At 42.8% G+C, this 17,837-nt stretch overlaps 1 protein-coding gene across 12 annotated transcripts in view; it reads right to left on the bottom strand.

Annotated features, from left to right (window-relative positions):
* Nucleotides 1-10,261: 10,261 nt before the first annotated feature.
* The window catches only part of ASB15 (ankyrin repeat and SOCS box containing 15), a 46,198-nt gene continuing 38,622 nt past the window's right edge, over nt 10,262-17,837 (bottom strand). For 9 of the 12 annotated variants that reach the window (XR_012666549.1, XR_012666554.1, XR_012666551.1 and 6 more), the window contains 2 exons: nt 16,469-16,909; nt 10,262-16,152 (listed from right to left, as the gene is read on the bottom strand). Coding sequence is in view for 2 of the 12 variants with exons in the window: in XM_075124458.1 (XP_074980559.1) it covers nt 16,737-16,909 (173 nt within the window). In the remaining 10 variants the exon portion in view is untranslated. Of the gene's footprint in view, nt 16,153-16,183; nt 16,910-17,837 lie in introns of those variants that run through there. The other 3 variants (XR_012666547.1, XM_075124458.1, XM_075124459.1) reach the window with 3 other exon arrangements.

Raw genomic sequence — 17,837 nt, 5'->3', positions numbered from 1 at the left:
GTAAATGCTAGCTTAGCCCTAAACCCTGCTTTTGCCTTAACTCTAAAGATCACCATATGACCTAAAGGTTACCTATAACTGAAAATCTAATTGTAGCCAAAACTCTAAACAAAGCTCAAGCCTAGCCCAAATGTAAGCCCTAAGACCAATCAAATTATGGTGCTTATTCCTTAAATGAAATAGGATGTGATGGAGTGTCTACCCTCCACTTACATGAAAAGGGTTAACTGGAACTGGAGAGCTCTATTAAAGTACCTGGCTGCACCTGGAGCATGGGCCAGCCCCAACTACTGATAAATCCCAGCCTGGGGAGGAGCTGGGAGGTAGAATAAAGAGGAAGTATGTAGTTGTACCAGAGGTGGTCACAGGGAGAGAGAAAAGGAGCTCTGCAGTCTCTCCCTAGGCATGGGAAGAGCCCTGCAAGGTGTTCAGTTGAGGATCAAGAGGAGGATAAAAGGTCAAGCCTGAAGAGGGCAAAGCGGGGTTTATGTTTCTACTTTTATGCTGGGATTTATTGGGGACTTCTACAGGAAGTAGAAGAGTGAATCCGAGCCACTGCAAGAAAGGCAAGCTTGGAGGGACTGTGGAGGGACCTGCTAATGGGCTCACATCAGAAGAAGCACAGAGGAGAGTGAGGGCTGAGGTTCCCCTACCAGCCAAGGATGTCATTTTTTATGGGGCAGGGGGGCAGTTGCGCCCCCTGCCCCAATTTCTCATAGGTCTATATGCTCTATTTTTTTTTTGCCACCCTCTGCCCCCCCCCTCCAACTTTGCAGAATATAATAGAATTACATGTTCTATATGTTGACACAACTTTGTTGTCCCCTGCATCCAATTTTTCTGAAATGATGCCCCTGTTGCCAGCCACTAGGGAAGGTAGTGGGAAACTGCCCCTGAGAAAAGGAGATAAGAGATGACCAAACCTAAGAGAAAAAGGTGAAGATCACAGGGCTCAGGGTCAGGGCCAACAATCCTGATGTAAAGACATTGGACTTTTTGTTGTATTGGATTTTCTCTTACCCCAGAAGGAGTGGACTTAAATGAGACCTGGCCAGAGGGCTGAGTCACGGGAAGAGACTGACCAATGTAGAACAGGAGCAGCTGTCAGCGGGGGCATTACACAGGACAGAACTGTTAGGCCATGCTCAGCCATGAGGAGGTGTTCCAGTGGTGAGTCCACTCTTCTACAGCATAGTATTACCGTTAAACTTGTTTTCTCACTGAAATTTAACATTGTGTGTCATACTGAAAGATACTTGTCTCCAAATCTGACAGTTTTAAATGGATGTGGAGATTGGTGGTGTCCTAGAGCAAGGAACATTCATTGGTTATTTTCCAAAAGAGAGATAATGGGGACCAGGCTGCTTTGACCCAAATGAGAGGGTCTCCTCATGAAGAATTCTAGGTGAGCTTTCCCATTACAGAAGGATGCTATGTGGCATAGATAGGCTTGTGGAGATCTGGGTCCTGCAGTAAGAAGGGAAATGGTGCAGCATTGACTTCCACAGAGCAGCAGGTAACAGTGCATGAGGCCAGTCAGCTGGATGGCTGAGATTGATTGGGCTGCCTCTCTTGGCAAGAAGATGGAGAACTCATGAGTAGTAGAAACATGAGTCAGTTCTTTGGGGGAGCTGGCAAGAAGAGAGTGAGAATCTGTCTTGTCTGGGAGGGCTGCTCAGGGATGGGCACTGGGAGGAAAAGTTTTTTTTGGAGAAGGCAGAGGGGATCATGGAAAGTTTGGAGTGATCCAAGAACCAGTCCACCTTGATTCAGAGAAGCAAAGCTCATTGCTTGGTGCCCCCTTGCCTCAACTTCCAGTGACCCAGATACTGATGGTCTGTTTAATTATACAGCAAAGCCTGAGTCACAGGATACAGCAGACTTTCAGTACTGTCTGTTCATGAAACAGGCACTGTGCTAATAAAGTAAACCATCCCTTGTACTTCTACTTCACCTGGCTGAATAAAAATAAAATGGAGAATCCAATATAAGCAAACAAAAGTTAAGTGTACAAAGGTTTCCTCTCTACTCTCCTTTTCTCCCCATACAGTTAACACCTCCTTATCGCTCTGTGTTAGTAAAATAAGAATCATGTCCTGTAATGGGAGATGAGCCTGTTACGTTGGATAGCACAAACGATTTCCATCTGGCTTCTGCTCAAAGCAAGTACTTCTCCACATCTCTGCTGACCATACGCTTCCTCAATATCAGTTACTACCGTGCAAAAGAAAGATAAAATAGCGTACATGACGATGATGATCTTATTTTCATATAGCTCCTTTTATCCCTCAGGAGGGTTCTCAACATGCCTTACAGGCGTTACCAGTAGATTTATAAACTATATATAGAAACCACTTCACTCACTGCTGAAGTACAGCTACCCTTAGGGTGAAACACAGCAGCTGTTTTGAAACTGCACAGCTATACTGCACAACATTTTAGGATAGGAAGAGGAGAATACAGTCTGTGTCCCACTGAAAATGCAAGAGGCAATATTTTAGGTAAATGGAACATAATTATTAAAAGCGCAACGCGAAGAGGACACTGTAATTAGCTCGTTCTTTCCTAATAAGTGCCACGGGATATCTAATATCAGTGACTACGGCAAGCAAAACATACTCCTCTGGACGTCTGGAAAAATCTGATCATTTGAATGTTCAGTTGAGAGCTGGTATTTATTAAATTATTATGTAATTACCAAAAAAAAAAAAAAAAGAGGATTGGCTCAATCCTGTACTGAATTCTTCAGAGGTGGGAAAGCTACAAAAAAGTCAGCCACTATTCCCTGACCCTGGGGACAGCTGTTGGCCTAACAGGCCATAGTTTACATTTCAGAGCACAAGGGTGCTCTATTTTCTATAGCAATAGCAGCACTACATCTTTATTATTGACCTGATACACCTAAGCGATTAAAACACACTGCGCTTTTGCTTTTAAGAATGACTAGAAAACAAATCTAAAAACACTTGTAAATGAAGATTGTAATACATGGGGACCTAACCAACTTCGGAGGGAGGGATAGCTCAGTGGTTTGAGAATTGGCCTGCTAAACCCAGGGTTATGAGCTCAAACCTTGAGGGGGCCATTTAGGCATCTGGGGCAAAAATTGGGGATTGGTCCTGCTCTGAGCAGGGGGTTGGACTAGATGACCTCCTGAGGTCCCTTCCAACCCTGATATTCTATGAATAAATGTACAATGTAAGGGCAAAATTCTCCTCTCTGTTGCATTGTCCTTGTCCTGTAAGTACCGCTCATATTGATATTAATGGGAGTTCTGTCCACCATGGAATATGCTATGACATTCTCAGTGCAGACGAGAGAATAATTTTGTCCTTCGGCTGTATCATATTCAGGGGTTTTAGGTGAAAATATCAAAAAATTATGTATCAACTATGAAAGCAAAATGAATGCTTTGTACATGTCACTAAAGCTCCACTTTATACAACCAGCCTTAGGAGTAGTAACAGTTTGTGTATGTTTTATTATAACATATTATGATAACCATGACAAAGATGCCTGCAGCACTATTCTTTCCCTGATTTATGTGCACAGCTTCCATTAATGCTAGTGAGATTTCTATGGCTATTTCGAAGGGAGAATGCCCCCAAGCCCCAGACAAACACTTTAAAATATTTATTCAACAATTTTGGTTCACTTACTCGATGTACTTCTGTGACAAATGCAGGAATTTTGGCAACATTTTTATGAAGTTAATACATGCCTCGGTTTCCCTCTGCTTTTGGTATTGCTGTGCATGCAGTGTACAAAGCAGGAAACATGAGGTCTTTTCTCATGTAATTGTCCAGAAAAGGTTGTTAAGGACTGGCTGGGAACTAGCACATATCAGTGGAAGACACTAAAGACACAGTGGAAACCCTAAGGACTGAACACTTGACACCTGTCAGTGGGAGGCTCCCAGACTGGCTGGGTGGAGCACACATGAACTCAAGAGGAAGGCAATGGGGGGAGGTGACAGGAGGTAATAAGAACTGGGCTCAGAGAAAGAGAGAGAGACCCAGGGTACAGATCTGTCTCTTGGAACTAAGGTTTAAAGGCTTTGTCTACACTGCCAATTGAATGACAAAGCTTTTGTCATTCACAGGTGCTTAAAAAAGCTTCCCCCTCTGGCCCCCCCAAAAGACAAAAGTTTTGTAAAGGCAAGTGGCAGTGTAAATAGCTCGTTGTTGGCAGGAGCGCTCTCCTGTTGACAATGCAAACCCCACTCGTAGGGGGTGGAAGTATTTTGTCTGCAAAAGTGCTGACAAACAGCGTTTACACTGCCCGACTTTGCTGTGTGTAGTGTAGACAAAGCCTAAGATAAAGGGACAGAGAGAGAGTAAGTAAACTCCCAAGATGGTTCCTACAGCAGCATTGTTCAAGGGTGCTCCGGCGTTGGCCAATATAGACTGTGTCTTAAGCTTTGCTTCTCTATGCTAAGCTAAGGACTCCCTGATGTTGCACACCAGTTGATTAATAAACCCGACTGTGTTTTGAAAATCTGCCTGGTGTCATTGCAAAATACTTACTGAGATGCATTGATCCCTGAAGCAGGAATAGTCTCTGAACGGGCATCTAGCTCAGTTGGACTCGGTGGGCAGACCTCATGGGATGAAACAGGAGTGCTGGAGCCGGAGGCTGTCTCAGAGGCAGTGGAAGAGAAGGACCCTGTGGAGGTCTGATACACTCAAAGCATACCTCCCAACGACTGTTCGTATGTCGGGGCATAGCACAGGTCATGTGGATCTGTGGCAACTTCTATTTGCTTTATCTACTATTTGTCCTGGTAAAGTAGTCTGGATTCTTTAAAAAGAAAAGGAGTACTTGTGGCACCTTAGAGACTAACCAATTTATTTGAGCATGAGCTTTCGTGAGCTACAGCTCACTTCATCAGATGTTATACCGTGGAAACTGCAGCAGACTTTATATACACACAGAGAATATGAAACAATACCTCCTCCCACCCCACTGTCCTGCTGGTAATAGCTTATCTAAAGTGATCAACAGGTGGGCCATTTCCAGCACAAATCCAGGTTTTCTCACCCTCCACCCCCCCACACACAAATTCACTCTCCTGCTGGTGCTAGCCCATCCAAAGTGACAACTCTTTACATAATCAAGTCGGGCTATTTCCTGCATAGATCCAGGTTTTCTCACATCCCCCCCACCCCCATACACACACAAACTCACTCTCCTGCTGGTAATAGCTGCAGGAGAGTGAGTTTGTGTGTGTATGGGGGTGGGGGGGATGTGAGAAAACCTGGATCTATGCAGGAAATAGCCCGACTTGATTATGTAAAGAGTTGTCACTTTGGATGGGCTAGCACCAGCAGGAGAGTGAATTTGTGTGTGGGGGGGTGGAGGGTGAGAAAACCTGGATTTGTGCTGGAAATGGCCCACCTGTTGATCACTTTAGATAAGCTATTACCAGCAGGACAGTGGGGTGGGAGGAGGTATTGTTTCATATTCTCTGTGTGTATATAAAGTCTGCTGCAGTTTCCACGGTATAACATCTGATGAAGTGAGCTGTAGCTCACGAAAGCTCATGCTCAAATAAATTGGTTAGTCTCTAAGGTGCCACAAGTACTCCTTTTCTTTTTGCGAATACAGACTAACACGGCTGTTCCTCTGAAACCTGGATTCTTTAAAAGAGCTTTCCATGCAAGAGGAAAGAGAGAAATCATTTTTGATTTTTATTATTTTTAGAATTATAGTGCAGAAAGTATGCTAGGTGCTTTCAAATATGTAAAATGACATGGTTCCTGACTCAATTAGTGCAGCCTAAAAAACTGCAGATGAGGAAAGGAAACAGGGAAGCAAGTGACGGAATCACTATGATTGGAACGTGTCTTGGTCAGGTCCACTTTTTCGGATACAATTTTCTTGAAAGGAAGTATTTTTAGGGTTCATGGAAGAAGTGTATGTGAAGGCGTGGCTTGGAAGAGATGGTGGAAGCATAGCAAGCAAGATCGGAGAGTTCCAGCTGTAGGGGGCTGCATGAAAGAAGGAGCAGAAATGAGAGAAGGAAACCAAAGGGGGTATGATAAAATGTACCGCACGGATGGAGTGATGGTGGAGAGACAAGAGATGAGAGATCTTCTGTAATCAGTTGTAACATTGTCTTTACATCATCACATAGCAAACAAAAGACACCTGTAAAATCTATATTCCAGAAGATTTTTATTTGATTCCATATTATTGGACAACTATAATAAGGTCCAAAATAATTCCCGCAAATCGGCACACCCCAGCAATAGTTTGTGACCACATTCTGCCCTCCCACTCTTGTTGCCCAAGTAGATTGCGGCTGCTGCAATTGCTGGAATAATCTGAGCAAGGAAGGACAAATCTGAATGATGTGAACTAGAATATATGAATCATGTCCCCTAATTGTAAACTCCCACCCAGAGACCCCTTCACAGCTCAGCACAAGGACCTGCAGTGTCAGGCCTCTAGGTTTCGGGGTAGCCAGTATCAGAGTGCAAGAGTTGCTCCCCCCTCATAAATATAACTATTCTGATCCACAACTCAGAGGTAGAATTTGGTCCTTTGAACCAAGCTGTGAATGAGACAATAACCAGGATCTCACCAATAACTAAAGGTGGCATCGAAAAGCAGAAGCTAAATGTATGGCTTCTTCTGGAGCTCATGTGCCTGATGCAGCTGTTTGTCTCACCTGGATAATGGGTCAGATTCTATGAGAAACGGAGACCTAATTATACAGAAATACTTCCTCGTGTCGCCTTCCAACCCTCCCCCCCCCATATCACTGATAAAAATGCCAGGCCTGGAGCATGCCTCAGTCAATATCAGTGCCGCTCAATGGGTGGGACACATGACATGGCACTGGGTTGTGATAAGTCACACCCCATGGGATCCAGTGGAAGCTCAGACAGGAGACAAAGGAGCAGACTATTTGCTCCTTCCTCTTGCTACTGTGGTTGCTGCCTCCACCCCGTCCGAGATCAGCTGCTCCCCTTCTCTCCACCAACACAGTATTCAGGTCCTCTGGCATGTGGTCTAGTGGAGAAGGCAGTGGAGAAGGCAGTCAGAAGACCTGGCTTCTATTTCTGGTTGTACCACTGGTCTGTTGTACGACCTCGGGCAAGTCACTTACTTCCTGTATTTCTCCCCCACTTTGGTTGTCTTGTCTATTTAGATTGTAAGGTCTTTGGACCAGGAACTCTGTCACTATGTGTTTGTACAGCGGCTAGCACAATGGGGTCACAATATAAGTTGAGGCCTGGGGCGGCTGAACTACAAAGAACAAATAATCACAAGGCAGGGGAATTGGTGTTTTAAAGGCCTAGCAGTATAACTACCCCAGAACTATCAACTCTCATAATTTATCAGGAATTTCTTATTTGGTGTCTTAAATCTTCAGCTCCTGGAGAAAAGGTGATGACACAGACTCAGGTTTCTTTTCTACTAGGGCTGTCAAGCAATTAAAAAAATTAATTGTGCAATTAATCGAGATATTAAACAACAATAGAATGCCACTTTAAATATTTTTGGATGTTTACTACATTTTCAAATATATTAATTTCAATTGCAACACAGACTACAAAGTGTACAGTGTTCACTTTATATTTATTTTTATTGCAAATATTTGTACTGTAAAAAAAAAGTTGTATTTTTCAATTCACCTCATATAAGTACTGTAGTGCACTCTTCTTATCATGACAGGTTTCAGAGTAACAGCCGTGTTAGTCTGTATTCGCAAAAAGAAAAGGAGTACTTGTGGCACCTTAGAGACTAACCAATTTATTTGAGCAAAAGCTTATGCTCAAATAAATTGGTTAGTCTCTAAGGTGCCACAAGTACTCCTTTTCTTTCTCCTTATCATGAAAGTTGATCTTACAAATGTAGAATTATGTACAAAAACAACTGCATTCAAAAATAAAACAAGTCCATTCAGTTCTACTTCTTGTTCAGCCAATCGCTCAGACAAACAAGGTTGGTTACAACTTGCAGGAAATAATGCTGCCTGCTTCTTGTTTACAATGTCACCTGAAAATCAGAACAGGCATTTGCATGGCACTGTTGTAGCTGGTGTTGCAAGATATTTACGTGCCAGATATGCTAAAGATTCATATGTCCCTTCATGCTTCAACCACCGTTCCAGAGGACATGCTTCCATGCTGATGAGGAGTTCTGCTTGATAATGATGCAAAGCAGTGCGGACTGACCCATGTTCATTTTCATCATCTGAGTCAGATGTCACCAGCAGAAGGTTGATTTTCTTTTTTGGTGGTTTGGGTTCTGTAGTTTCCGCATCAGCATGTTGCTCTTTTAAGAATTCTAAGAGCATGCTCCACACCTCGTCCCTCTCAGATTTTGGTCGGCACTTCAGATTCTTAAACCTTGGGTTGAGTGGTGTAGCTATTTTTAGAAATCTCACATTGGTACCCTCTTTGCGTTTTGTCAAATCTGCTGTGAAAGCGTTCTTAAAACGAATAACATTGCTGGGTGGGGGAGAGCAAGTGACAGAGGAAGGGGGGATAGAGTGAGTGGGGCAGGGCCTTGTAGAAGGGGCAGGACAGGGCAAGGGCATTTGGGTTGTGTGATTAGACAGCTGGCAACTCTACCCCAAACCCCCACCCCATCCCGCCTCTTCCCGCCCCAGCTCCTCCCCAGGCCCCGACTCCACCCCTTCTCCCAAGCCCCCACTCCTGCCCCACCTCTTCCTGCCCCTGCTCCACTGCTTCCCACCCAGTTCTGCCCCATCCCCGCTTCTCTCCCTCCCCCCCCCCACCGCTCCTGTATGCCACGGAACAGCTGATCATAGTGAGCAGAAGGTGCTGGGAGGTAGGGTGAGGAGCCATTGAGAGGGAGGGAGGAACCTGGCTGCCAGTGGGTGCTAAAAATCCACTATTTTTTTTCCATGGGTGCTCCAGCTCTGGAGCACCCATGGAGTCAGTGCCTATGTCTCATGATTTTACATTTTATTTCAAGTTGTTCTGGGCCCTAACCCATGATTTTTGAGCATTTGGGGCAATACTACTGCCCCGGAGCAGAATGCCTGGCAAGCGGGGAAGAAGTGCTCCTGTTCCTTCCCTGCAGCACGAGGCTCTTCCACAAAATGGCTGAAAAATTATCCCATGCCCCAGACTGCATAATTCTTTGTGGCTCAAAGGACAGTAAGACATTGTGGAACACTGGATGATATTTCAACTGTTTTGTGGGGTCACGGGCCAAAATAGGTTGAGAACATCTGATTTAAACACTGTTAATGGAAGGCACAGGTTTTGCACAGGTTAAAAAATGACAAACAAGGAAATGCCAAGGGTAAGTTTTTTTTTATAGTGGCAGTATCTTGTCTACATAGCACAGGTATTCTCTTTCTGTTTTCCTGTGAAATAATATGGCATGCTAGATGTCTGCTTTTGTAGTGAAATGTACACCAGAACATATTAACACTACAGTCATGCCAGCAACGTGCCCTGGAGAATATATTCAAAACACTAAAATCAGTGCTTTGTATTAGGCAAAATAAATCTATAGCGCAAGACTATAAATCAGACGGCCCACAGGCCTGAGTCATTCTACTTGATGTGTTTTTGACCACATGACATTCAGATTGTGCAGGATCTAAGTTTTATTTACAAGTTTCCCTCATGGTTGCAAAATGAACTTTCCAAAGGTGAAGAATGTAATGTAAACGGATGCAATCATATCTTATTGAGTCTGCAGACAGCCTGAAACAATGAAACTGAGAGATGTGAATTCTCCTGTCTTCCTTTAATCGCCTTGCATTGTTCTACTGCATAATACAATGAAAACACTTTAACACAAGTATATAAGTGATCATTTTAGCAGTTGGAATGGGATAGGAGAGAAGCCCATGGTTGCTGGGGATTGGGAGTGCAAGGCAGGAAACAAAGGGAGGAAATGAGAAGACACACACAGCAGGGCAGAGGAAGAACAGAAAAAGGAGGATGGGAAAGGAAGAGAAACAAAGGGCAGGAACTGTGGTGGTTCTAAAAGTGAGTCTGTTGCCTTGCTGATGCTGAGTGCCACAATATGGTACTGAGTAAATCATCAATGCTGATTATGAAGTAATGGCTATAGTCTACCCTTCATCTTCATGCAAACCTCTCATTGCCAACAGTGAGAGTTTCACTATGTACTGATTTCAGAGGAACAGCTGTGTTAGTCTGTATTCGCAAAAAGAAAAGGAGTACTTGTGGCACCTTAGAGACTAACCAATTTATTTGAGCATGAGCTCACGAAAGCTCATGCTCAAATAAATTGGTTAGTCTCTAAGGTGCCACAAGTACTCCTTTTCTTTTTACTATGTACTGAGGAGAGCATGAATTCCTAAATGTAAACCCTGGTCCATGGACCATAATTACAAGTGAATTTGGCTCTATGCCCAGAATGAATTTGAAACCTCTGATCTAAAGACTTGATTGTTTCCTTTGCTGGTTGAGGTATACTGAGATAAATATGTGGCTATGTGCATTCTTGTATCATGAGCTCCAGTTAAGTTATATTTGCAGTAGAGCTGTGCAGAGAAAGGTAATTCCACTTTGTGGAAGACTTTGATATTTTGAAATTTAGTTTTGTTCTGATATGGAACAAAACCCAAAAGTTTCAAAATTCTTGGCAAAAGGAAAAGCACCAGGGTCCCCAACACAGGAGCAGGCCACCTGCCTGTCTGCCCCATAGCTATGGACCTGGAAACACTAGGGTTCTTTATCTGAGATAGTCCACCAGCTGGCTGTCCTAAAGCTGCGGTCCCTGGAAGCCCTAGGAATCATAGAATATCAGGGTTGGAAGGGACCTCGGGAGGTCATCTAGTCCAACCCCCTGCTCAAAGCAGGACCAATCCCCAAGTAAATCATCCCAGCCAGGGCTTTGTCAAGCCTGACCTTAAAAACTTCTAAGGAAGGAGATTCTACCACCTCCCTAGGTAACGCATTCCAGTGTTTCACCACCCTCCTAGTGAAAAAGTTTTTCCTAATATCCAACCTAAACCTCCCCCACTGCAACTTGAGACCATTACTCCTTGTCCTGTCCTCTTCTGCCACTGAGAATAGTCTAGAACCATCCTCTCTGGAACCACCTCTCAGGTAGTTGAAAGCAGCTATCAAATCCCCCCTCATTCTTCTCTTCTGCAGACTAAACAATCCCAGTTCCCTCAGCCTCTCCTCATAAGTCATGTGTTCCAGACCCTTAATCATTTTTGTTGCCCTTCGCTGGACTCTCTCCAATTTATCCACATCCTTCTTGTAGTGTGGGGCCCAAAACTAGACACAGTAGTCCAGATGAGGCCTCACCAATGTCGAATAGAGGGGGGCGATCACGTCCCTCGATCTGCTCGCTATGCCCCTACTTATACATCCCAAAATGCCATTGGCCTTCTTGGCAACAAGGGCACACTGCTGACTCATATCCAGCTTCTCGTCCACTGTCACCCCTAGGTCCTTTTCCGCAGAACTGCTGCCTAGCCATTCGGTCCCTAGTCTGTAGCTGTGCATTGGGTTCTTCTGTCCTAAGTGCAGGACCCTGCACTTATCCTTATTGAACCTCATCAGATTTCTTTTGGCCCAATCCTCCAATTTGTCTAGGTCCCTCTGTATCCTATCCCTGCCCTCCAGCGTATCTACCACTCCTCCCAGTTTAGTATCATCCGCAAATTTGCTGAGAGTGCAATCCACACCATCCTCCAGATCATTTATGAAGATATTGAACAAAACTGGCCCCAGGACCAACCCCTGGGGCACTCCACTTGACACCAGCTGCCAACTACACATGGAGCCATTGATCACTACCCGTTGAGCCCGACAATCTAGCCAACTTTCTACCCACCTTATAGTGCATTCATCCAGCCCATACTTCTTTAACTTGCTGACAAGAATACTGTGGGAATCCAGGGTGCTAAGGCACCACGAGCCTGGGAACTTGGGAGTTGGTGCTCCCCGTGTTTCCACTTTCTCGGCTCCTTGTCAGCCAGGAGGGTCGGGACGTGTGACATTCCCCAGGGTACAAGACGGACTATAGAATAGAGGTGTTCCCTTAACTCTATAGCCTGGGGTGCTGCTTTGCTGCCAGAACAGCCGCACCTGGCCTGCTCACATACAGCCACTAGCATGTAAAATCACTCCCAGCCACATTACCATGCATACTCTCTCAACCATTCAAGAATTACACACAGGGAAACACCTGCATCTTCTTCAGTCCCAGCCTTGTTCCCTAGAGAAGAAGGAGGAGAGGTGATGTGGAAGCCACTGTCTCTTATTTTTATACCCTCCTCCTTTCTTTGAGAATTACCCCCCACCAGGGATTAGACAAACAGTCTGCTGTGTATGTGCTGTTTGAAACATTCATGCAATGTAATTTAAATTTCTTGTTTACACTGCCCCTCCCCCCCGCTGGTGAATGGACAGTTAAGTAGGTAATGGCCTTTTAGCACCTCCCTGGCATGCTAGTGTACCTTTGTCTCTGAGGAAATGGTTTGTGCGCATTACACAGAACTACAACATATTTGAGTAACAATCATATATCAAAACCTCATAAGTTTACATGCAGTAATGTTACACACATTTCAATGGGATAATGACATTCAGCAAAGTATGAGTTTTTTCTAATGATACCTCACAAGGCATACTTCATACAAAATATACCATAACCTTATAAAAGTGGTGAACATGGGGTATAGAGTGTCATGGGGGGAACTAGGAGCCTGGAAGCCCTGGTTGAGCAAGGAGATTGGGACCTGGCACTTCCAGGCTCTCTTTCAGCTCTGCAGAGGAGCCTAGAAGTTTCGGAGCTTGGGTGCCAACAATTCATAGATTATAAAACCAGAAGGAACTACTGTGATTATCTAGTCTGACCTCCTACAGAACACAGGCCATAGAACTTCCCTGACTTGATTGCTGTTTGAACGACAGTACCTCTTTCAGAAAAAAAGGTCAACCTTATTTAAAAATTGTCAGTGTTGAAGAATCCACTATAATCCTTGGGAACATGTTCCAATGGTTTTGTTATACTTGGACCCAGCAGAGAAGGATATAGCTAGAGGGAAGTAATGGAAACACAGCTGTCTGCTGTGGAAAGATTATTGTTCTTCTGGCAGTAAAACTGAAACCAATATGACAATGAGGCTTTGTACTGAGGAAGGATGAGTGCTGAAACATTTAAAAGGATAGGACATCACATTCCTCCACCCTACTTTAAAAAAGCATTCCAAATACATATACATTGTCATTTACGTGGCTAACAAAAACTATATAACCTAACTAAAGTCGTGGGTGGTCTACTGCAGACTCTCAAGTTGCAAGGGATTATTCTGCCCTGGAATAGCAACTCACTAACTGAACAATGTATAAATTCAGGCACACAACTGGTTTTCTCACTCTCTTGGGATAACGTGGTGATGGTGGTATGGCAGTTCCCTGAACAACAGGAACAACTGAGGTAAGAAATCAATTGGATCTGATACCAAAGTTTCTTTCACCAAGTCATCAAAATTAGGAGTTCTAACAGAAGGAAGTTTGATCTGAGGAACAGAAAGTCCTACTGGAACATCCCTGGACTCTGGTACTTGTCAAGATTACAACTGCTCCATATGTTATTTCCATAAAATACCATCAGATAGTTTTACCACGAACAAAAGAGGTCCTGTGCAAAAGAGGTCATTTTACAAGATCTCCAAGTACCCATTTCACTTCACAGTCATAATTGCGAATCTACTTTAAATATCCTACTTGAAAAGAGCAATGATGAGTCTCACATCATCAATCAATTTGCATAGCTTGGGATTTGGCTAAATGTGAGACAACATCAGGATGGAGCAGGTCCCAACAGGTATGCAAAGCCTGCTTCAAGAATAGAGTTGCAGGTGACTCCTGGGTTGTAACATGTGTTGTGTTCCTGCAGAAAAGCAAAACAAATGTCTGTTTCTGTCCAGTTTCTGTTGATAACTCAAAATAGATTAGTAACTAGTTGGCTCTTAAGGCATGCTTAAGTGTTCTGCTAGTCCATTTGTAGCTGAGTGGTATGGAATGGAATGTTTATGCTGAATTTCATTTGAAGCAAGGAACCTCTGAAATTTTTCAGAACAGAAATGAGGTCCATTATTACTCACCAACTGTAACAGTAAACCAAATTAGCTAAACAAGGTATGAATATGTCTAATGGTCTTGATAACGGTAGCAGAAGACATTCTGAAAATTTCTGGGCATTTCAAATAGGTGTTGACTACAACCAAAACCATATAACCTTCCAAAGGTCTGGCAAAGTCCACGTGAATACATATGTCTAAGGAGTCTGAGGCCACGACCAAGGGTGTAGATAAGCTGGGCCAGGATCATGTTGAATTTGTTGACACATAGTACAGAACTTTGTCTTTCTCTCAATATCTTTGTCAATCCCCGGCCACAGACATGACTCCGGGCTATGGCCTTCATCCACAGAATGCCAAAATGTTCTTTGTGAAGAACTTCCAAAACCTGAGATTGGAGTGATCTTGGAATGATCACTTGTATTCTTGAGTATATGCAACCATGATTCACAGACAATTCACACTGATGTAACATGAATTGTGTACACTGGGAATTTTTCTGATCCAACACTACCTTGTAGTACCACTTCCTTCATAAGAGAAGGCACATCATCCTTAGTGGTTTCTTTGTTGATGTCTGTGCTAATGATGGGTAACCTATCCATCAAATTGAGATAAAACACTTTGGCTGAAGTTTCTTTGGGTTGACGGCAGTGCAGGCATGGCATGGCAGTCATCACAGCCCATCAGCATTGCCATGCTGAGTTCCTTTACTGAATTGACAAGTATAAGAATGAGCTGAAAGTAGCAATGCCCATTGTTGCATATGAGCAGCAGCTAATGACAGAATTCCATGTTTCCATCCAAAAATGGAAAGTAACAGCCATTGATCCATCAGCAAGGTAAAAGGTCTATCATACAGATAGGTATGGAACTTCTGAATTCTGAAGATAATACTGAGAAATTCTCGCTCTATTTACACATATTTCTTCTCAGATGTAATGAGTTGTTTGTGAAGTGAAGGCAATTGGTTTCTCCATGCCATCAGGAAGAAAGTGGGAAAGAATTGCACCCACTTCATATTGTGAAGCATCACAAGCCAGTAGCAATGGCAACAAAACTTCAAAGTCCATACGAACTTTTGCTGACATCAACAATTTCTTTGCTTATTTAAATGCATGCTCACACTCTTCAGTCCATTTCCATTTTTTCTTTGCTTGTAACAGATCATGTAAGGCCAATATTGTTGCCAGATTAGTCAGAAATTTACCATAAGAGTTAAGGAGTCCTAAGAATGAATGTAACTGTGACACATTCTCTGGCAGGGGCGCTTGAAGAACTGCCTTCTCTTTCTCTGGCAATTTCCTTAAGCCTTTGACATCAATTACATGTCCAGGGTATCCAACTGAAGGTGTGAAAAACTCACAGTTGTCTCCATGTATTCTCAGTCCACGGTCTTCCAAACCTTAAAAGAGCATCCAAATTCTGATGATGATCCTCTTGATCCTTTCCTGTAACAAGGATGTCATCCAAATAGCACTTTGAACTCCATTCAGTCCCTTCACAATCTCATCCATGGCTTTCTGGAACAGGGCAGGTGCCGATGTGATTCCAAAAGGCAACCTGTTGTAACAAAATAAGCCTTTTTGCATGTTGATCGTGAGATATTTATGAGATATCAGATCAATCTCTTTTTGTATGTATGCACTGAGCAAATCCAATTGATTGAAACACTATCCACCACTAAGATTAGCAAACAAATCTTCAATACAAGGTAGTGGTCAAACTGGTCTGCACATAAAACTGAATTCAATGTCACTTTTAAATCGCCACAAATTCAGACTGAGCCATCCTTCTTGATCATTGGCACAATGGGTGTAGCCCACTCACTGTGTGAAACTGGTGACAAGACTCCAGTGTTCACTAAACAGTCCAAATAAGTTTCTACCAGAGGCTTTTGAGCAAAAGGCACAACTCTGGGCTTGCAATATTTTGGGTGGCTGTCCGACTTAACAGTGAACTTCACTGACATGCACAATTGTTGCCAAAGAATACCAAAGTCATAGAAGGCTAAGCCATAATATCTTTCCCCTAAAGCTTTACAGTATGAATAAAAAGGATGATTGCTGTGTTTGACTTCTTTAGATCTAAATAAAAAAGAGAACTGTTTTATTATCTTTGGAGCACTTAACAGTAGGACCACGATTTAAAATGTACAATATTATATTTTCAAGCCAAATACATGAAAGGTGGTTTGAGTCAAGAGTTATCATACAAATGAAACAGGGAACATTTTTGTTTTCATCATACATCTAATTTCCATATATATGCTTTTTAAAATAAATCAGCATTTTAAACATGATCCTTTTTGTCATCTTCAAGAGAGAACCCACTAAGAAAACTCTGCTCGTAGTAGACATCAAAAACACTTTTTTACCAGGTTGAACTGTACATATTACTCACCTAAAATCCAATCCAGGAGGTTCTGGGTTGCACAATGACTATCATCTCCTTCTTCATGCTCTTAGAATATCAAGACACAATGTTAAGTAAAAACAGAAAAAAAATATTGAGTTTTACAGACCACATTTTTTAAAAAAGGGTTCCCATAAAAGGCCTATTTACAGCAAATATCAAATGTTTTGAGTACATATAACAATACTACATAATTCTCAATCTAGCCAAAAAGTCTAAAGAATTAATGTACAAGTTTTAAATGACTGTTTTAAATTTAGGCTAAATTTAGCCCCTTTCCATAAAGATCATATTCTTTATATAGGATATAGTCCTTTAGAACTGGTGGAAGAGGAAGCTTCGCCATTGATGCTTGTCTCCATATTCTCCTTAGTCCCATCAGTTTACGTATTTTGAGGCGGCACAAATGTTTTAATGGACGAGGATTCTCTGAAAAATAGTGAGGGAAACACATCAGGGGAAAAAAACAGGCGATTAATTTGGCAGTTGTGTCTCAGACTTAGAATCTCAAAACATGTGCTCTAATGAAATTCACTTCAGAAATCTACCAGCTGAGGACTCTCCTGTTCCTGTTACTTTTAATAAAATACAGTTTTAATTTACTCCCAAATAAATGCACCACCGATAAAATTTAACTGGAGCAACAGTGACATCCAGTGGCCAGTTTTAGTGTACTTCTGTGTTATTTTCATATTGGATGCTCATTAAGTGTTTTTTCCCCCTGTTTTTAATTGACAAGCCTGTTTATTCTAGCTAAATTCTAAATGGTGATTTTATGTGCTACTAACATCTTATAATCGGCACTTTTCCTTTAAAATGATGGTAACACCATGGTCTCAATTTCTCAAATGTGGGTATCTGAATAGCATATCCAAACCCTTCATTTGGATGCTTAGATCAACACACCAATTAGCACAATAAATGGTGACTAAATACATGATCTGTGTACTCAATCCTGAAAGGTGCTAAGCACCTTCAATTCCCACTGACTCAGGGTATGTCTACACTGGAAACTTCAAAGCGCTGCCACGGGTACGCTCCCGCAGCAGCGCTTTGAAGTGCATGTGTGGTTGCACACCGCGCGCGCCTGGTAATCCACCTCCATGAGGGGATTAGCTCCGAGTGCTGGGCGTGCGGCTTCCAGCACTTTGAGCCTGTCTACATAGGGCTTTAAAGCGCTCAGACTTGCTGTGCTCGGGTGGGGGGGTGATTTTTCAAAAATCCAAGAAAGTAATTATTTTGCTCACCAATATAAAATACAAAAGCAAAAAAAAAGACAGCATCAGCTTTAGTTTTGAAAAATTTGCCCTTTATCCCTTGATATTACAATCTCCACATTATTCAGACAGAATTTTGT

This window comes from Caretta caretta, chromosome 1 (assembly GCF_965140235.1).
Source record: "Caretta caretta isolate rCarCar2 chromosome 1, rCarCar1.hap1, whole genome shotgun sequence".
NCBI lineage: Eukaryota > Metazoa > Chordata > Testudines > Cheloniidae > Caretta > Caretta caretta.
This window is presented reverse-complemented; position numbering and strand designations above follow the sequence as displayed.